The sequence below is a fragment of the Leptinotarsa decemlineata genome, unplaced genomic scaffold (genome assembly GCF_025532065.1).
Source record: "Leptinotarsa decemlineata unplaced genomic scaffold, Ldec_3_MD MMD2_tig00000035_RagTag_RagTag, whole genome shotgun sequence".
Lineage (NCBI taxonomy): Eukaryota > Metazoa > Arthropoda > Insecta > Coleoptera > Chrysomelidae > Leptinotarsa > Leptinotarsa decemlineata.
This window is the reverse complement of record NW_027412540.1, coordinates 7,357,448-7,378,320: the sequence shown is the minus strand read 5'-3', so window position 1 is coordinate 7,378,320 and position 20,873 is coordinate 7,357,448. Positions and strand designations below refer to the sequence as shown.

Sequence of the window (20,873 nt, the reverse complement as noted above, 5' to 3'; positions counted from 1 at the left end):
TTGTAACGTGCTTTGGTGGATGTTTGTTGTATTCACCCTATAGAATGGTCATTTCATATGATTTAGAAATCATATCTGGATTGATGCTGATAAGGGATGAGAAGATTGGATTGCGCAATTATTCTAAAAAGAAGATCATGCAATATTAGTTGAGGACTCCTGTGAGTAAAGTGGAGAAACGAACATGACAAAAGTTCATCAAAGTGCAAATCAAAGACATAGACCGAGAATGATATTATTGATATAGTGATTGAGAACCTTAACAACTGGGTACATTACTCGAAACGATAACTGATATGAATCACGAAATCACAAGTGAACATTATTACAGAACATAAATTCTGATAGTATATATATTTCAAAAATTACCTTGATATAACAAATACTATTGGCCATAAAAATAAGACTGACACAGGAATCTGGGGGAGTCCAGAAAAAGCATCAGGAAGTTAACGAGCATTTTTTGTGGTAATTTTTGTGAGTAGGAAACGTCATTTAGAAGGTATACTACCCATTTTCAATACTTGGAAAGTAATAATATTTCTAAGTGTAATTTGTGCTTTTTTATCAACTGAAAAGAAAATATATATTATTTTCCTTCAGAAAGCAATATGCAATAATTTGTTGGTACTAATATATTTTCATTTAGGAATGAATTCAAAATTTTTCAATCAATTGAGAAATAGATTCAGATTTAGACTTTCTCATCATAAAATGATTTATCATAAACCAGCAGACCACTCTGAACCACCGACAAGTTTCATTTCCGGAAACTCCACTGCATTTTCGTTTCACCAAATGTCGCATATATCACAATAATAGCCAACCAGTTCAAATGACTATTTCATTCGTTAAACGAAATTGAATACGAATCAAAGGGATCAAAAATAGCAATGTACATCACTAGCATAACAATACGTGACTTCACTACAACACTAGTCGATTTATATCAAATGTACCCTTCAAGCTCCCCATGGACCAGTCAATATAATAGCAATAACATCGCCCCTGCCAGTACAGTCAGTCAGAGAAATGGTGTTCATGATGTTTTCAAGAATTTGGTTTGAATTTCGCAATGTGTGTGTTTGGATATCATGTGGCCAGTGCTCAATGGCAAACTTTGACGTTTAAAATATCAATCCCACTATTCTTTTTTTCAATAATGAACTTCATTGTCAGAAGAGTAAATCTTATTGAGAAAGTGTGTGTGAATAAGTGAGTAAAAATATATATATGTTTATTGTATTGAGTATATTGATATAAATATTAAATTCGAAACCTAGGATAAAAATATATGCATATAAAAATAATTAATAAAATAATAGAAACAGGTATTTACATGCCAAGAATAATAACATAGGGGTATGCGTTTTCTATGTAAAACGTAGATGTAAATACGAAGCTTGGGAAGGCAATGAGAGTAGACAGCACAGATTTTAAGAGCACCGTGTATTGATGTCAATGCTGAATGGAACCAATCAATTTGACTTCAATTTCTACTTAGGATTGATACCTATTAGGTAGCCTACTTCAGGAAAAATCTTGGTGGAAGTTATCGTCAAAAAATTCATCCAAACTGTAATAGGCTCTATCAGAGAATATAATTTTGATTTCTTTCCTAAATTCTGTAGGAAAAGTGAATGCATTTTTTGGTGTCATTGTAAATCACTGAATTTTTTGCTGAGTATCGAGGCGGGTATAGGTAGTTCTGAATCGAGAGTGGAATAGTTAAAATTACTTAGAGACAATTTTTCTCCAAGTTGGTTCATCAAGCAAGCCGTTTCTAATATGGAAGTGACAGAATGAAAAAAATTCATTTGTACTCCATATAGGCCTACAAGAGTATTATTGTTTGCCCATTTTCGAAGCACAATCAGAGAATTTCCTATCTCAAATAACAGTTTGCTAACGAATAATAAACGGTTTTAGCTGCAGAAGAACATTAATATCTAAAGGTGATTTTTACTGCATAACAACCCGAAAAAAGTTCATCACTGAGTTTTCTTACAGGGTCGTTATCTATGATAATTCAGAAGAATTTAGTGCTTAATGTGTTCTCTATAACACTCTCATAGAGCGTTATTGGAATGTTATCAAAACTGCACCGTCCTTGATACTGGCCAGTCCTTGATACTCTCAATATCTGAATATTTGATGTTGTGAAGATCTCAGGTATTATTTCTGTGCCACACTACAGTGGTGTCATGTGCAAATAACGAGAATCAGCCCTCTATATTCAACGATGTTAGATTATCGATATACAAAAAGAATTATGATGGGACCAACACTGCAGTTGATAACAAAGTTGTCGTATTAACAATTTGACTTTACTGGAAAGATATGATTAAACCTTCGTATGAGTTGTTCCGTCAATGCCATAAAAAACAATTTATTTAGCAGTATACCATGATTTACACAATCGAAAGCTTTGGATAAATAACAGAACACCGCTAGAGCTAAATCAAGATTGTTGTTTTTATTATAAATTGTCACGTGACGTTTTTTGAAAAAGAGGAAAAAATATTATTCGCAATACATTTCTAATAATTGTAACGGAATTATCATAAAAACATATGTATTGGCAGCACGTCAATATTACATGATTATATGGTTTGAGCAATTATTCAGATGGATCGAATGATAATTATAGATTTGAGGATTCAAAGGTAGACCCTTTTATAGTTCTTATAACGATAACAAAACTCAGTGGTGTAAGAATGCTTGAAAATATCTCTTCAACATTTTACATTCACATGTAGTCAGTCATATAAATATTGTATGTCAATTCAATTATATTTTTAAATAAGGGAAACTTATATAAACAAATATTACGGTGCTAGGAATCGCACGTTGAAAAGTAAGACCGCATTAATCTTTAGCTGGCACTAGTTCCGACTACTGGGAGATTTTTCAAACAGATTCGCGTAAAACTAAAGAAAAGCATAGACAAAAATGCATTAACTGAATTCTGTAATATCAAGCAAGTTCGTATAGTTATGACCTGATTTGACCATTTCCAACATTTGAAACTATTAAACTATGAAAAACAATCATTTAATAGCTAATTTCATTTGAATTGAAAATGTTTCGGTTATTCTTGGCGTCGTTGCAGGTAATTTAAGCAGACGAAGAGAGTAGACATTATGTTAATTCAGTGATGGAATATTTGAAAAGAGAGTTAACCTGTTTTTGTTGAAGCAGTTATTTTTTAATGTGGTGAAATGAAATAAAAAATACATGATGCATAAACGATAAAAACCTCCATCGTCATTTTCAATAGCGAAATAACGTTGAAGATGAGTTTCATCTCAAAACCGTTCTACCCATATATTTGTTTCATTTTCAGCTTCTGATAGAAAATATATGAGGTGATTTAACTTAGCTCATAGTGTTTTCCATTCATTGACACTATACAGATACCTAAATAGTTTAATCTCAATTTCACAAGCAAATATAGAATAATAATCTAAAATTACTTACTGTAGAGACAAGGTATGAAAGTAGTAGGTAACCATTCATTCTCGAATAGTTTACAGTGTACGAACGAAATCTTTCTATAAATTCTATTTCCTCAAAATAGTCTTACACGATCACATCTCCTATTCGGCGAATAATTTCGAATCTTACTTAAACCGTAATTGTTTTGCAGTACACGCTTGGGTCGCTGTGCTTTTATACAACAATACGTTCAAGTAGCATTGGGGTGCAAATTATCGAGGGGGCCAAAAGAGCAGGCATCTAAATGTCACACAATCGATTATTACTGTGGCTGGTTTCTATTACCTACTTAATCAAAGTGCTTGGGAAATCTCGTCATATAGATGACGAATATCGATAAGCGAACAGATTTTGTTTACCGTCTTGTTGGTCTCATGAAAGTCGATAACAGGAAATCTCTCTAATTAATTTTTCGGAAAAAACGCGTTCTCCGCTACTTGAAGCTGGTGCAATTAGTTTAAGTACGTTATTTATTCATCCTGTTTACTTGCGAAGGATGTTGTTGATGTTTTGTACAATGATTTTAGAGAATAACGGAAACATACCGATATATATCGAGACATTCTGATTTTGAAAAAGAAACGTTGGCCAGTTCTCATGAAAGCCTCATATTTGTTGAAATGAATTATTTTTCCGTACTATAATATAATAAAATACAGAAGACAAATAGAACGAACTGAGTTATATCCATCTTTCATTCATTTTCGGTAAAACATATTTATTCTAAATGGTGACAAATTATATCACATACTAGACGTTTAAGGTGCTAAAAAAGGTCTTTACTATCTACCTAGAAAATAAGCCATTACGAATTAAAAGGGTATATTTTCAGAAAAGATCAATTTTTGGTAAAGAAAAGTTTTTTGTCTTTCTACTTCTCCATCTTGACACAAAAAAGTGGGACTCTTCCATAGAAAAAAAAAAGGAGCAATCAATTTCAAAAAGTAATTTCAGACACAACTTGGAAGAAAAAAACCTTCTCGAAACAGCCATTTTCATATAAACATCGAATTACACGAAAGAAAAATACTTTCATATGAACGCTGAATTATAGAAAATATATTCTTTCTATTCCGTTTGTATTCCAAACATTCGTAATGGAATTGAATCAGATATCATTCACAGGATTCCTATACAATATTGAAGAAGTTGAATTTCACTTACATGGAATACTGTCATCGTCACTTGTAGACACTCGGATGTTTCGCCGTGAGACACTTGGCTTATTGGCTCTTCAGTACCACATAAGGATAACATTATGAGAAAAAACACTCAATTCGGTCATGAAATTACGACTTTTTTCACAGAATCTGTCGAATTCACCCATGTCATCGATGACAGTACGTAAATAACATTCATTCGCATATTCGACTAAATCCCAGTCAAAGGAATCTTGTTTAAATTGAAAAGGTATATTTTAGGAGGGATACATTTTCGGATGGAGACGTGGAAAGCCAAAAAACCTCTCTTTTCCATAATTCACTTCAAAGTTTAAAATAAAATTCAAACGATCAAGGCTGGTTCACATCTGCTGTATGTGACAGTGCTGTATGTGACAGTATGTGATTGCTTTGGTCATTATGATGGTATTTTCTCAAAGCTAATTTTCAGATGACCAGTACTGAAAATTCTAACAGTTTGACGGTTTCTGACAAGTTCATTAGTGAAAGATTCAAAATATTATAGTTACGCAAAATGTTTGATATTCAAAATATTTTCTTCTTATTAACCGAACAATTGTCAACCATGGACAAATTTTGTCAATTATGTTCTTCAATGGTAATATCACAAGACTTAAAAATTGTATCGATAAGTTTTCAATTTTTAACGAAAATTTTATCATATAGCAATATCATGAGAGCAACTAGCAGGATAAAACCACAAGTCCGTAGTACGAGTGATTTTATCTATTGTTGGTTGCTCGAAAATAACAAAGTTTGAATTTTGAGAAATGAACATATATCTGAGAATTTTTAGTTGGAGTGAAATTCCTAAATAATTTCTCTCGACCGTTATGAAGAAAATAATCTTATATTTATAATTGAAAATATTTCATGAATTTCGAAACTAACCATTTTCTCAGCTGTTCTTATCCAAGAAATATTTTCAAAAACGCAATACTTGTTTCGCTATATAACAGCTCCTTCAGGCGTGTCTACTTAATGGTCATTCTCCACTGTAGTAAAGACACGCCCAACAATGCGAACTTCCAATTGTCTCTTAGTTTCACCGATGTATGATTCTTCGCACTCGCAGGGTATCCGGTAAATGCTGCTACGGATAGTGTTCCCAGATCTGAAGCAGGATCTGATGTTATACTTGGAACCAGTTCCTCGTATCCTTTCCGACAGTCCTTTGATGTAGGGAAGTACAAGTACTGGTTGTGGCTTCTCTTCCTTGTGAGGCCCTTGCTGTCTTCTAGCCAAAGTCTGTTCCACGGAGTAACCATTCCATTGAAAGTCATTTTTGATGATACCTAGTTCCTTTTCGAGACCTTCCTTTCTATTACAGAGCCCGACAGCACGGTCTACTAGAATCTTGATTATTTCTCCCTTAGTCGATTGATGGTGTTTGGATTCCTCGTTCAGATACTGTCCCGTGTGAGTCGTTTTTGGTATACAGATGTTTCCCATTTAGTGTCGGTCCTCTTCACCAATACGTCTAAGAATACCAATTTGTTGTGGAATTCCTTCTCTATTGTGAAAGTGATGGACGTTGTCGATGAGCTTCAGGAAGGTGTCTAGTTCTGCATCCCCATGAAGGTGTCTTCAACGTATCTGAACCAGTTTCAAACCACTCCATAGATATGCTGGCTATAACCGGTGAAAGTGGCGATTCAATTGGCAGTCTCTCATCTTGCGTGAAGAATTCATCCTTCAATTGGAAGTAGCAGTTTCGTACACAACATCCTATTAATTACATGATTACTTGTGTTAGTAAGTTTGTTCTATCTTTCAGGTCGCCATAAAGTATCTTGGCTTGGAATCTTCCGATTTTTAATTTTCATCTCGAGTTAATAGTTAATTTTTTTTATTGTTGCTTGTATTTCATTTCATTGTAATTTCAGTTAGATTGCTTAATATAATTGTTATTTTACAGCTAATCTTTCATATTTCATAATTGGGGAAAACGTCCATTATTACAGTCGAAACTTGTTTTAGAGATTTTAATTCAAGCAAAAGTTTTCTCCATTTTCTAATCAAATGCAACTAGAATATAAATTAATTTTTCATCCTAAATCAATTAGCACTGTTGAAGTTTCACTCGAGCAATTAATGTCAAGAATAAACAATCTAGGTCTAGGCTCACTCACCGTGTAATGCCTTCGGACGCCAATCTCGTGTCGGTACTTCATAATCCGTGGATCAATTAATCACAGAACAATAATGTCAGCAGATGAGTGATGGCTAATCACTAACTCAGTAACCATTGTGATAACATTACGGTCCAGTAACTATATCGCGAAGGGAAGTATACGCTTGGAAGGAACATGCATAGTTTGTTTTTAGAAATGAAAAATTATCCAAAAAAATCGTAAGAAATGATACAACATCAAATGATAATTTTCGTTTTAGTTTCGATTTGATATAGTATTTGAAATATAAATAATATCTTGCAGACACCCATATTGAGATCATAAATGCAATAGGCAAATATATCATATCTCAACTGAAATCGTTCCTATTCTTTATAATTTTTTTGACTTCGTCACCACTATAAATTAGTTAATTATAAGCTGAACTCCATAAAATACATATTGCTTTTTCAAAAAGATATGTAATTGGTATTCGAAACAATAGTCATTCACTATTTTGTAATATCTAGTGTCTTTTACCAGGATATTTTGGGGAATTTATGTTTTCATTGATGTGCAGACCGGTGATCCAATTATTAATTTTCAACTGGGAATTTGGTTGGAAAGAAACTATTACTATTTTATCAGTCACATTCAGGACATATTATACTTATTGAAATACAATATTAATTTGTAGTTAACGTATTCCAAAAGCACTTCATTGTGAGATTTTCACTAAACAATTTTACGCAACACGTGTTTCACCATACATTGACTTCTTCTGGCGTGTCTTCACGACTATATTCTACACATTCAATGCTTAATATATCTAATTTGACAATTTCAAGTACCTGATTTTAACCTAAGTTCGTAATGAATCAAATTATCTGAAGTTTGTTTGAAGGTGGTTGACAATGTTTCGTGGTGTATTTCAGTTCGGACTTCCATTGTCTAATATAATATAAATTGATTTGAAATCCCTGAAAAAAATTATAGATTAACCGACAATAACAATTTTATTAAAACAAAAATCTGAAATTACAAGGAAATAACATACAAGCTACAACCAGAAAATAAAAAATTTAAATATTGATGAAAGCTGAAAATTAAAAAATATTAACAAAAATGAAAAATGGATATAAAATTGAAAGATTCCAAACCAAGTTACGTCACGACGTTTCGATTGTTAGTATACACAATCGTCTTCGGGTGATAACTGGACTTATTCCTCCGAGACCTGACTATTTATAGGTCATTAGGGTGCTTTCACCTTTTACCTATCCCCTCTTTCCGCTTCATTGGTTTTAGCGGGAGATGACCGTTTGGCGGGAGTTGGTCCTTTTTCGATTGATAAGAGAATTCCATATGTTACGTATCTCTACGCTAGCTTGACTAGATGCGTTGTTGGACAACATATACGCGGCTTCCTTGAATTTTCTCCCAAACCGGTGTTCCTCTTTGTGGATGATTTCAGCTTGAGCCCACTTGATATTATGTTGATGAGTCTAAACATGCTCTGCTATTCCAGATTTATTATTTTTCATTTTTGTTAATAATATTAATAATATATTGTATGTTATTTCCTTGTAATTTCAGTTTTTTGTTTTAATAAAATTGTTATTCTTGGTTAATCTTTTATTTTTTTCATTTTTTCAGGGATTTCAAATCAAATTATATTATATTAGACAATGGAAGTCCGAAGTGATGAAATAAATTATCTGAAATTATGTCTCGGCTTCCACATTTGAAAAAATATTTAGTAGCGGGGAGTTATTCTATTCTAATTGATCATTCAGAAAATTAGCCAAATTCCTGAATCTATTGATTTCTGATCTAGAAGACTGAGTTTCAAACTTTTCGCAATATCACATGTATTCATGATTGAAGTCGCGCCCTTCTACTAAAAGGTGGTTTGCAAACTACTTCTAGCTTCCTTTATTCTTTGGAAGAATATTCTCCGTGATTGGCCAATCTACCTGGTCTACTCAAATTTAAGATGCGATAACGTTATTTATAGGATATTGTAATATTTGGGTGAACCAACCAATAATATTGCCTGTTTTTTGAACAGAGGATGCGTATATAAGCTGACTTGCGACTCTTGTACAAAACTGTATATTGGCCAAACAGGGAGAACATTTTCCCAAAGAATTAAAGAGCATAGAAGTAGTTGTGTAAATAGAATAGTCAATTCCACATTTGAAAAACAGAAGAACATGACTTCAATTATGAAGAATGTTTATGAATCAATAGATTTAGGAATTCGAGTAATTTACTGAATGATCAATTAGCGTGGAATAACTCCCCGTTACTGAATATTTTTTTAAATGTTGAAACTGGGACACAAGCTCAGGTAATTTAATTCATTACAAATTTAGGTAAAAATCAGGTACTTGAAATGTAGGTGCTTTATATTGTAAAATTAGGTATATTAAGCAATGAATATATAGAATATAGTTAGTAAAGACATGCCTGAAGAAGTCACTATATGACGAAACACGTGTTGCGTTTTTGTAAAATTGTTTACTGGAAATGAAATTCCACAATGAAGTGTTTTTCGAATACGTTAGTTATGGATTTTCATTAAGTATCGGCCAAGGCTATCATATATCATTTGTTATTTTTCGGTTTTTAATAGGAAATAAACATTTACTTTTCACTAATTACTTGTTTTGTAATTCGTATATGTGAAGTTGATAGCTACTATTTCAGGGAATATGATCCCGCATTCCAACGAACCCCATTGTAAATGGAATATCCCGCTAATGAAACATGATACAGGTGGAACAATGGCGGCATTATTATAAACGATCAGAAATAAATTAAAAATATAATTGAAATTTCCATTGACACAGTCTACGTATACAATTTCCAATCAGCGCAGTCCTCTCTATTAATTTTAATTAGGATGCTCTATTCATGTTCTTGTCGATGGAACAATGAATGTAGTGGATTTGATCTAAAATAGCGAGTGAATAACGTTTTAGCCAGGAATGCCAGAATCGCAATTTTCATCCACCGACGGTATGTTCTGTCTCTATTTCGCGTTCATCCCCTTCCACATTTTATTGTCCATTTTGCTGTAGTGAAATGAACAAGGGAAAATGGAGAACACAATTAAATAGGTCTGTGTTGAGATAATGAAGAGAGCGCTTGTCCACTTTGGTCGGATCTTTTATTGAGTTGTTCGTATTCCTTTGTGGGAGTATTTGCTACAGGGATTCAGGTCTTGATCTGTTGAAATTGAAGTTGATTTATGAAGCGACAGTATTTTGATATTACAATTGAATAATTACCATCCGTAGATGCAAATAAAATCATTTGTAAAATATGAAATTTGATTGTGCAACAATGCCTCAATTAAAATTCATGTCCCTGTGTTTACATGTTATTGAAAACTTTACTTTATGTATAGTGTTTTCACCGGGACGAATTATTTCGTTGAACAACCCAGCTATCAGATAGAAAGTGAAAGAAGTTCCGAAACAAGCACATTTCACAAACGCCAGCACTGCAATTCTCTACTCGATGCGTGTTTCAACAATCAAGTTGGCATCTTCAGGAGGTGAATTAGTAAACTGAAAATGTCAACTTGGTTGTTGAAACGTGCGTCGAGTAGAGTATTGCAGTTCTGGTCTTTGGGAAAAATGCTAATTTTGGAGTTATTTTAGCCAGGGTTTCTAGTTTTACTCTTCATTAAAGGAAGAAGAAGAAGCAATCGGTGTTTTAGTTTTCAATATGAATAAATATTGAGGAATGTTAATGTGAAATGAAGAAGTACTGAAGAAGTGATAAACCACATCCTTTAGTGAATAATTTGGATAGTGTATCTTCAATTTATGGATCAGTCGCTTGTTGACAGTCATATGTTACCTATTTTGCTATAAGTACAACAATTTGAAAAAGTAAACGACGAAATATTAATTTATTTCTTTTCATGCTGAATTCATTTTTTCTGAATTATTCATAAGCGTATTTTCAGTGAGAAATAAATTTGTATCCGCATTTATTATATTGAAATTGCCATCAATTATCTGATAAACTACTTATGAGTCGGTTGTACCTATACAATATTATAACAAGGTCTCAATAGAAAAGAAAGTATTCTTATTTTTCCAAATAATTCATATGAGTTAAAGTAATCAGTAAAAAATTTGCGCAAATTTATTTGTTATTATTATATTTGTGACTGTGTGCCCATGAATAATTTTTATGTCATAATAGAAGCAACGTCAGCAGTATCCATCACAATGTTCTTTACAATACCACGAACGGAAAAATCGAACACTTCACAATGAATCTATAATGGAATTTGACTACAGAATATTGCGAACGAATCCACTGCAGATAAAAAAGAACTGTACTTGAGAAGCGCTGTTATCACTGCTGCCAGGTCTACTGGTTTGCAGTAGATCTTCTGTTTTGGCTCCTGATGTACTTTTCAACTCTTTGAGAGATACAATCTACTGATGACTAATTTCACTCTCTATAATAATTATTGAATGCTTGAAATCACTATATATGTAGTATGTATCAATAAAATATATTTTCAACGGTCTTTCTGTATCAATCCACTGTTTTTCAAAAAATCGACTGTTGAGCATGAAAGTGATCTGGCAACACTGTTAGACTTAGTATGAGCCGATTTCGTGCTTCACAAACAGAATATAAAAATGGTAATATAACTCAGCTAAAATGGATCAAACTGTTACTAAATAAGACATAATTTCCATAACGAAATTCCAAGGAGCAATTCTGATCAAACAAATGACTTCCACAAATAATTATTTTCCTCGAGGACTGAGGAACTCATCCGGGTTTCAAACTGGACTTCCTTAATCTTATCCTTTTGTTCATGTTCATCTCTATTCGGAAGACAATAGAATTATTTTCGCGCAGGAAGTAGTTATTGTGTCCACCAAATCCTCATTTTATGAGAAGTGCTGGTTTTCCCCATAGAAGAAACTCTCTACTTCGGACCTCAATTAATTGAAAACTGCACCACCAAATATTATTATTATCATTCTCAAGCCTGTAAGTTCGTTGATTTTAACCCTAAGGTTTTTCAAATCTACGGTGTGGTTCATTAAATATTATATAATACTCAGAATTGTTTCATGTAAAACAGCAGAAATGTTAAGTAAAAACATTGAATTCTTTCAAGAATCAAGATTTTTTGTAAAATAAAATATTCTTCAAAAAAGTTATTCTAAACTGAGTTATGCTCAAATAATGAGCTATGGCTTTCAATTTTTTTTTTCATTTATTGGAAAGATTGAATTACTCCCATATTACGCTTCAGTACTCTAATTGGACCATATTCAAAATACATCATTTGCTCATACGGATAGGTATCTTTTAAGATTATTCGTCAGAAAACTGACAACTTCATGTGTTTTGCAACAGCATTGAAAAGAATTCTGATTTTTTTGTAGGAATAAAACTGATCTCAAGAAAACATACCAAAACTATCGCACAGAGGTACCTAGGCAACTCCTTGGTGATTATACTCTGGAAATTAAATCTAATGAAAGTTTGAAGATTTTGAATACCAGTAAATGGTTTTTTTTCACAAATTGTATTAGAATCCAGAATATTAATTATAAATGGAAACAAAGAATTTTATGGTTATTTCAGCTTTTTTCAAATTCTTATTTTGAATATTTGACAGTATTGGTTTTTATCAATAATAACATCGACTAACAGCTGTTGTAAAAAAATATGTTGATGATGAAAATCATGTCGTTCATTGAAATAATAAGTATTATGGCCTCTTTCTTTTATTGAACAAATGAGTTTTTCCCTGTAGACACATACATGGTACTTATTTTTTTAAGAAAACACGTCACATAGTTTCTTACACCAGTTCATCCATAATTTTTTTTTTATCTCAGACAGTCTCTCAAAAGTACTTTTAGCTGATTTTATTCCGTCAGTTTTTTTCGGTCTTCATTATGATTATTTGCTGATAATGACGGCTATTCAAAATTTAAAAACCAGTTGATAGTGCACTTTATTTATCCGCGCAATATATAATTAATTATTTCACTTTAATGTAATTCTGGACATATATTACATAGTCAGTAATTTTTGAGAGATGAGTGTTTTTTATTTGAAAATGCAAACTATCAAACTACAGATTCTTTCAACCCTCATTTATTTTTCGTTTTTGTCTATAACCAACCGCATCTTCATAATATTCGGAAAATGAATACTGAATATTATAAGCAAAGTATTCTCCTGAAAAAACGTTGAAGGTCCGTTACATAAACATAAAATTCGCAGGCATCTGAAAAGCAATAATTGAAACAAATATGTAAAGTATTTCAATTATTTTGAGTGTGATAAATTCAAAACACTGTCATATGGAAGTGATTTAAAATTTCTGAAAAAATCATGAAAACTCGAATGAGAAATCATAGCTTGAAATTTGAGGTTAACTTATAACTCTAAATACTTCCTCAAAATATATATTCGTAGTATTTCAATGCACTAACATTTGGCGTTATTCAAATTTCGATTATGCAACTAATTAAAAAATCCCGTTCGTGCAAAATCAATGGACCACGCTGTAGATTATTTTGAAATTCCACTTTTTCGGGATTGGACACAAAATGACCACGGGAGTGTCCTAATTAGTAGTGCTAGTATATTACACCTTGAAGTGAAAAATATATCACTGAAAGGCGCTGCGTATATTAATTTAATGTTCGGGAACAGGCCCACAGTGTCTTTTTGCAATCGCGTGACGTTGGCAAGCGCAGGAATAGATGATGCAGATATGTCTCAGTGAATCTTTTGATATGTTGTCAACTTAATAACATCTTTGACAAGTTTATTTATACTGGTGTTAATTAGTCGTTTTGTACATTTGGATATATGTTTGCCAAATAACGAGAAATTTTGGATAACAAATATTAGCTCATGGTTAAGAAATTGGGTCACTTATTTTGAATTGAGTATTGTGGTTTCATGTTCGACATGCCCCTAGACGTTTGGAGACATTTGAGTCCAACAATGCATTTGTGTTTCAGTCCAATGCAACAAAATAAATTCACAATTCTGTTCACGGAATGAAAATTTTCTAATGAATTTTGACGAGTCACACATTTGATAGTTGAAAATATTATAAAATTGTTGTTGGTTATTTAACAAATTATGTATTATATCGGATATAATAATGAATCAATTCAGGTGCCTGGTATCAGTGTAAAATTTTAGTGGTCATATTGTCTCACTCAAAAAGTATGTTCAAGCATTTTCAGTTGTATAGGAAACTATATCATTTACAGAAATCCAAGCGAATCTTTGAACAGTTAATTTATCGTGAGAATATCTATCTTGGCAGAAAAAAATACTCCTAAGCTATGAACATCGTGATTTTGCAAAAGATTATATGGTTGTTTGCAGAATAGAAATGTTGGTAAGACAGGAATCTTTCTGAATAATACAATAAGCCACGAAAAATGTATGTTGTTAAATGAAAATCTCTGTCAAATCATTGTTAATGAATGATTAGTACTGATTTGAATTCTACATAAATCGATGAAATGAAACATATGATCTGATAGATATCACAGTCATTGAGATGAATCATTTACTCAATCAAAAAGTACTCAGCGGTATCAAAAGAAAATTTGTATCTAAAATGAACTGCTGGAAATATTTCGGTATTCCTTTCCGAACTGAAAATGCTAAAAAAATAATTTCAAACCAATCAATTCATATCGTGATATTAAATGAATCATCAAAATATTGGTGCAATAGATACCAAGAGAGAATGAAAATATGTAAAGAGAAATTTGAATAGGTTGATAACATATTTGATATGGTAACCACCAATTTTTTTCGGTAAAGAAACAAATTTAATACCAGCACTCATTTATTCCGATGGCTTTGGCCCACATTTCTGAAATGTATTCGATTATTTCCAATGTAGATATCTATTAAACGATTATAGTAATGGTTTTGAAACTATTAACTTTCTTCTAATATTGTCACTCATTAAATTCACGATAACTTCCATAGTGAGGAACAAATGATACTAAAATATTCAAAACTTTTTTTTATTTCCATTATCAATTTCGAAATTGATGAGTAGATCCTTGAAAAGGAAATCCAATCAAACCGTAATCTGATCCAAGAAGTCCCCTAAATGTGTTGTGTTAGGGTTCATAATAATTTATCCCCTGAATTGCAGAATGGAATAGTCAAAATATAAATTTATAAATCTCACGGTCTGCGCGCAAGGCATATAGATGGACCCAAAGCTGCTCACCATGCGTGAAGCGCTATAATAATGCATGTGTTCGCGACTTGTTTCCTATCGGGGAGTATCAAACTATAATGTTTTGATGTATTAGCTCGAGTAAAATACCAAAAAGACTCCATTGTGTGGAAAAATACGGTCGAATTAGAAAACAAAAAACGAAGTCATAAAAAACTCGTATATAGTGTATTGCTATACGTATATATCTTTCGATGGCCTTGAATTGAAAAAATTAATATTATTACTGTGATTTCACTGTAGTCACTGTTTGCTCATACATATATACTCATGTTACTCCACATTTACTGATATGCATTACAGGAAAAAGAAAAACTATAAGCGTCCGAAGCGATCCTTGAGCGAAAAAGACAATACAATCAATTTGAGTACCGTTAGAAACTATTCTTTGGAAAAGTGAGGTGTTTCCTTCTCAATGTACTCTAACACAAACCTCTCCTGAAGGAATCAAACGAACAACCAGTTTAACATTTTTCTTCAAAATATCTATAGATGAGAGACAAATTCTGAACCTGTTTTGGAGTTGTTCCAAGTATTCCAAAGAAGGAATTGTTAGTAAAGCTGTCAATGTGGTACACATTTCTAGCCTAAAATTAAGACAACCAGCGAAATTGGTCTATCATAATTACCTACATACTGAAAGTGCCTTTGATTGGAAATTGGTTAATATCACATGCCCAGCTTAGTACCAAAATTCTTCTATTTTGATCCGGAAGTTTGATGAGATGAACTTTGTACCAATAGCAGAAATAGACATTATAAACTGTTTCGAATCATTGAAACACATTTACGCATAATAAAAAAAATCCTTCACTGATATATCCCTATTTTCTGGTCAGGTTATTGATGTTCAGAAATATTCACTCAAAATGGATGGTACATAATTAGTCCTGCTGAAGAATTATAAAATATGGATTTCACGAGAAAGGTAATTATTTATGACTTTTTGAATAGTACCTATACTGTTCGGTTAAGAAAATGAGGATAAAGTTTGATTTCTGAATCGTTGAAGTTAATTATGAAAATAAGTAGTTCCTGTATCATAGTTGGTTTTAAGCAGATTCATAATACGATTTGCAGTGGTAAAAGAAAACCGTTCTTAAAAACGGATCAAATTTAAATGCTGTCAGTAGTCTGCCACTTCTAAATTGAATATCTTTCCATCATTTTCAGATTGGGGAAGACTATTTCACTGAAACAATACATCAAGAAAGAGTTATTTCAGATTTTAGTTGAGTCGTATACTTTCTTGTTCAAGAAACAGCTGATATTTACGACTCTGAACTGAAAAGATGAATGAACAACAATACGAAACCGTAATTTCAATTTTTCTGTACTGAGAGCAATGGGCCAGAATCAGAAAAATCTTACAAGACAGATATGCATTTCATTTCATGTCATCATAACAGTTTCATGGCTTACAATGCAAACAAAAGAGCAAGTATTCTTCTTGTTACAAAAACAGATAGTCATTCCGCCATAAAATCTATTCAACGAAATATGGAATAATAGAATGACCATGGAAAAGTCCAGAAAAATCACACCAGGCTACTTCAACGGATTGATACACCATAATCACATCATCATATAAAAACCAGTAATACAAATTTATTTAAGGGCAAAGTCATTAAAATCGATATGAATGAGAATGTTTCACGCTTAGTGGTAAACCAGTTTCAATACAACAGATTGCCGATAGATCCAACACCATACAAGGCTGTTTCAGTCCACCATAAATCTCATCAGTGTTATAACCATGAATATAACTGTACTTAAAGGACAAGTCTGTGTGAGAAAAGGCCATAACATATTCTTGTACGTAGACACCATTCATGAGATTGATAGAAGGACCTTATGAATAGTATGAATAGCATGAATAGTAAAGATATACGAAGCTTCCAAAGCTGATCCAGCATCGACCGCCAATCGATATTCTTCCTTTATCCTTTTCTGCAGCTCTCACTGCAAGGTGAACAGTTGAAACCAGAGCCCAAAAACAAAGGACTCTTGATTCATTTCTAAAGAGAAATGTTCCTACCCACCATAGGTGTCATCAATGATACTAAGCTAAACCCTTACATTTATGGAATCGACAGAAAACTCAATCAAAAATGAATATGCCTCACAAAAGTGATATGTTGCAAGGCCAAGCTTCAGTATCGCGAGATTCGTCGTCTGTTTTGCACTGCAGCCTTTACTGAAAGGTAACTAATCGAAACCAGTGCCAAAAACCAAGCATACGTGATCCTACCCCACAGCGCTATTGTGACATACAGGTCTCTTCAGTGGTACTAGCCTGAACCACAAGTGCATTGCTGAACTCAACTGTTTACTCAATACAAAGCTGATTCAGTATTGACCGCCAACCGAGATTCCTCATTTATCCTTTTCTGCAGCTTTCGTTGCAAGGTGATCAGTTGAAACCAGAGCTTAAAAACAAAGGATTCGTGATTCATTTCTAGAGATAACTGTTCCAACCTACCTTAGGTGTCATCAATGATGCTAGCCCCAAGCTTGGTGGACAAGACTGAGTAAGTTACTATCAACCCATACGATGACACCATCTATGGGATCAACGTAAACTCAATCAAACATAAATATACCTCATAAAAACGAAATGTTGCAAGGCCAAGCTTCAACATCCACCTTCGAGCGAGATTCGTCGTCTGTTTTGCATTGCAACCTTAACTGCAAGGTAACTAATCGAAACCAGTGCCAAAAACCAAGCATACGTGATCCTAGCCCAAACAGCGTTGTTGTGATACACAGGTCTCATCAGTGGTGCTAGCCTGAACCACGAGTACATTGCTGGATTTAACTGAACCTGAAGGACTATCCTGGGTAAAAAAAAAGTTCTTGTAAGGGGATATATCATCGCCTTCTTCTATTTAACTTTGACCTTCAAGTAATGGAGATGTATCGTTTGCTGCTGTAGGTCCTGAAATATTGTATACCTATCTCTCTTCGTTTCTCCGATGAACATTTTTGTGAATCAGTTCTTTGATTTAAAAACCTTTTGATACCATATATTTTTATTCTCTAATTTAAAGGATTTTAAATTTATTTAGATTCACTAGGTATCTTGAATACTGGTCCATGGAATTCATGAGCAGCGTTCTCCATTAGAACCACTTTTCGGCCGTAACTTTCGTCATCCCTTATTTTGCTTCAATAAAGGGAAACTGCGTAAACATATGCACGTTCGGGGGTTTGGCGACCGTTCATTTCGGGTTGCTGTGGGGGTTTCGCGGTCGCGTAGCAACGCGTGTGATGTCTTCATAATCCGACAGCGGCGCTGATTGGTCAGAGCGAAGGCGGAAGGCCGCACTCACTTGTTTCACGCTGATGGAATTCGCGCTAAATGCAATATCCTCGTGGATTTCCTAATCACAAAGCCGAACTTTTGTTTGCTCCAATTTGCTTTCTTGAATTTGACAAAGGTGCGATGAACGTTGTTTGAAAGTTGAATAAGCACAAAAATTAGGGTTCGGATTTTTTAGGAGGCGTACTCAAAGAATCAGACACAGTATGATTCCGAAAATGCTGCTAGTTCTGAATTATTGGAAAGTATCTAGGTGTAAGATCACTAGTTATATGATATACTTCAACTACTTATACCTTCCTGTCAGGAACATTTTACGTTCATGGGTTTTCTCACCATTACCATTTTCAGTAAAATTAGTTGGTTTTTAAGATTTTGCTGCCTGCGATCACCTATTGTCGCGTCTCATTCAATGTCTTAAGGACGCTTCACACTTAGCAATGACGTGACAGTGTCGCGACCGGCAAATGACAGCCCGGTCAGAACGAAAATATTCCTTTGGAAATTTGAAGAAACTGTTTATTCTAGGAAAGCACATGAAAGTGCATTCAATTATTCAGTGCGCTCGCCGACGATGTACCGTGATCTTCACTTTGATTTGCAAAGTTGTTTTTCGATTTTCACTGTCGTTAGGTATATTCTTCATTTTTCCAGTATACTCGAGGTAGCAAATTCCTCTTGAATTCCATCCTTTTCCATACTTCTGCTTTTTCTCGAAGAAAACACAGACCGATGTGAATTTGAATCATGTTCAGCAAGAATCACTTGCCGGTGACGGCACTGTCACTGCTGAGTGTGAAGCGGCCTTTACAGAAGCTCTCTCGAAAATCAACTACTCGTAGAACTAAACACTTGTTCAAGCTAAAACCGTCTTTCAGGCTGATTCTTATCTCTCATTTACAACGATCAAAGGAATTGTAACAAACAATGTAATGTTTCCAAAAAAAAAATTTGAACTCACCATGTTCGTCTATCCTTTTCCGTTTTATACTATTTCCGTTGGGGTCATGTTGTAAGCCTAAGATACCATTTATACTATATGGTCCCGATCTAGGTTCATTGAGTTGGGTAGCAGGCGCATGCGCGATCACAGATACAGGTCCTCCACTCACCGCTGAGGCAGCGTTACTTGTCGCTATATGGTGCGCATGTTTCGCTTTCTCAGCTGCTTTATTTCTTACAATCCTGAAACAAAAATAAGTTAGTTGAACTGAATTGAACTTCAAAATGATATCATGGTGTATGAAGTTCAGTAATTTTCATGAAAGCCTAAACAGAAATCATAAGAAAAAGGAGTGGAATTCGAAAAGATTATTTCACTCAACTTTTAGAATAGGAATAATACAAGAATAAACACAATTCAGCAAAGCTCTCACTATTCGAGTTTTTTTCGTTTTACTAGGTTCGTTCCAACCTTGAGTCACCAACAGATTTCCAACAGTTTGTAAATCGTTGTCAACGCGCATGTCTGTTAAATATTGGTTTCTGATTAATTTGAAAATTCTGATTAGAACAGCTGATAGTTCAAACTGAAGTTTGGCAACAAAAGCTTTAAAAAAAATCTAATCAAGTGTATTTCTGAAGAGTAAAAGAAGGTTGCAGTATTTTTTATCTCTATTCTATTTACTAATCAACATGGAACTGGAAGAAAGTAGGTCACCGCAATAATTAATTTGTATAATTAAAGATGTTTATATTTTAGGTACACTTAAAGAATTCCTAATTTTTCCTTCGCCAACAAATACATAATTTATTTTATAACAATTTTCGCGGGTTATGTTGTTTGCAAGTTGCATGAACATAAAACAGAAACAGTAATACGGAATACGCATGCGTCGGATTAATGGTTAGAAGATAATCCTCAAACCATTCTGATAGATTTCGAACAGGTTTGAATCTTGAATGGAACAGAAAACTGATAGTTTACTAATGGTTGGAAACTCACGTTGGAACGCAATCACATTACTGCGCAGAATCCTGACTGTCAGAAACTGTTTCTGACGCTGGTTGGAACGAACCTTTTAGGTTCGTTCCAACCTCGAGTCACCAACAGATTTCCAACAGTTTGTAAATCGTTGTCAACGCGCATGTCTGGTAGATATTGGTTTCTGATTAATTTGAAATTTCTGATTGGAACAGCTGACAGCTGATAGTTCAACTGAAGTTTGGCATGGAATTTCAACATAACCTTTATTTTAGGAACCCTAATATACAATATATAGTTAGGCATATATGAATAATTTATATACGTATACATATTTACAGTGCGTCATGTATTACAATTTGATATACTCTAATAATAACTTTTTGAATACTTTTAAGGAATTTACATGTTTTATTTCATCAGGTAACTTATTGAAACTATCAAGACCTTTAAAGAACAATGAATTCCACTCCACCATCCACCTTTACCATCCACCCTCCAAGCGACCATCTAGCAACCTGCAGTGCGGCCCGAGGTCTATAGATCC

At 33.5% G+C, this 20,873-nt stretch overlaps 1 protein-coding gene across 8 annotated transcripts in view; it reads right to left on the bottom strand.

Annotated features, from left to right (window-relative positions):
* sv (paired box protein shaven) overlaps positions 1 to 20,873 on the bottom strand; it is a 288,001-nt gene that overhangs the window by 16,467 nt on the left and 250,661 nt on the right. For all 8 annotated transcript variants that reach the window (XM_023155959.2, XM_023155960.2, XM_074171805.1 and 5 more), the window contains one exon: positions 19,364 to 19,587. In XM_023155959.2, coding sequence (XP_023011727.2) covers positions 19,364 to 19,587 — 224 coding nt within the window. The remainder of the gene's footprint in view (positions 1 to 19,363; positions 19,588 to 20,873) is intronic.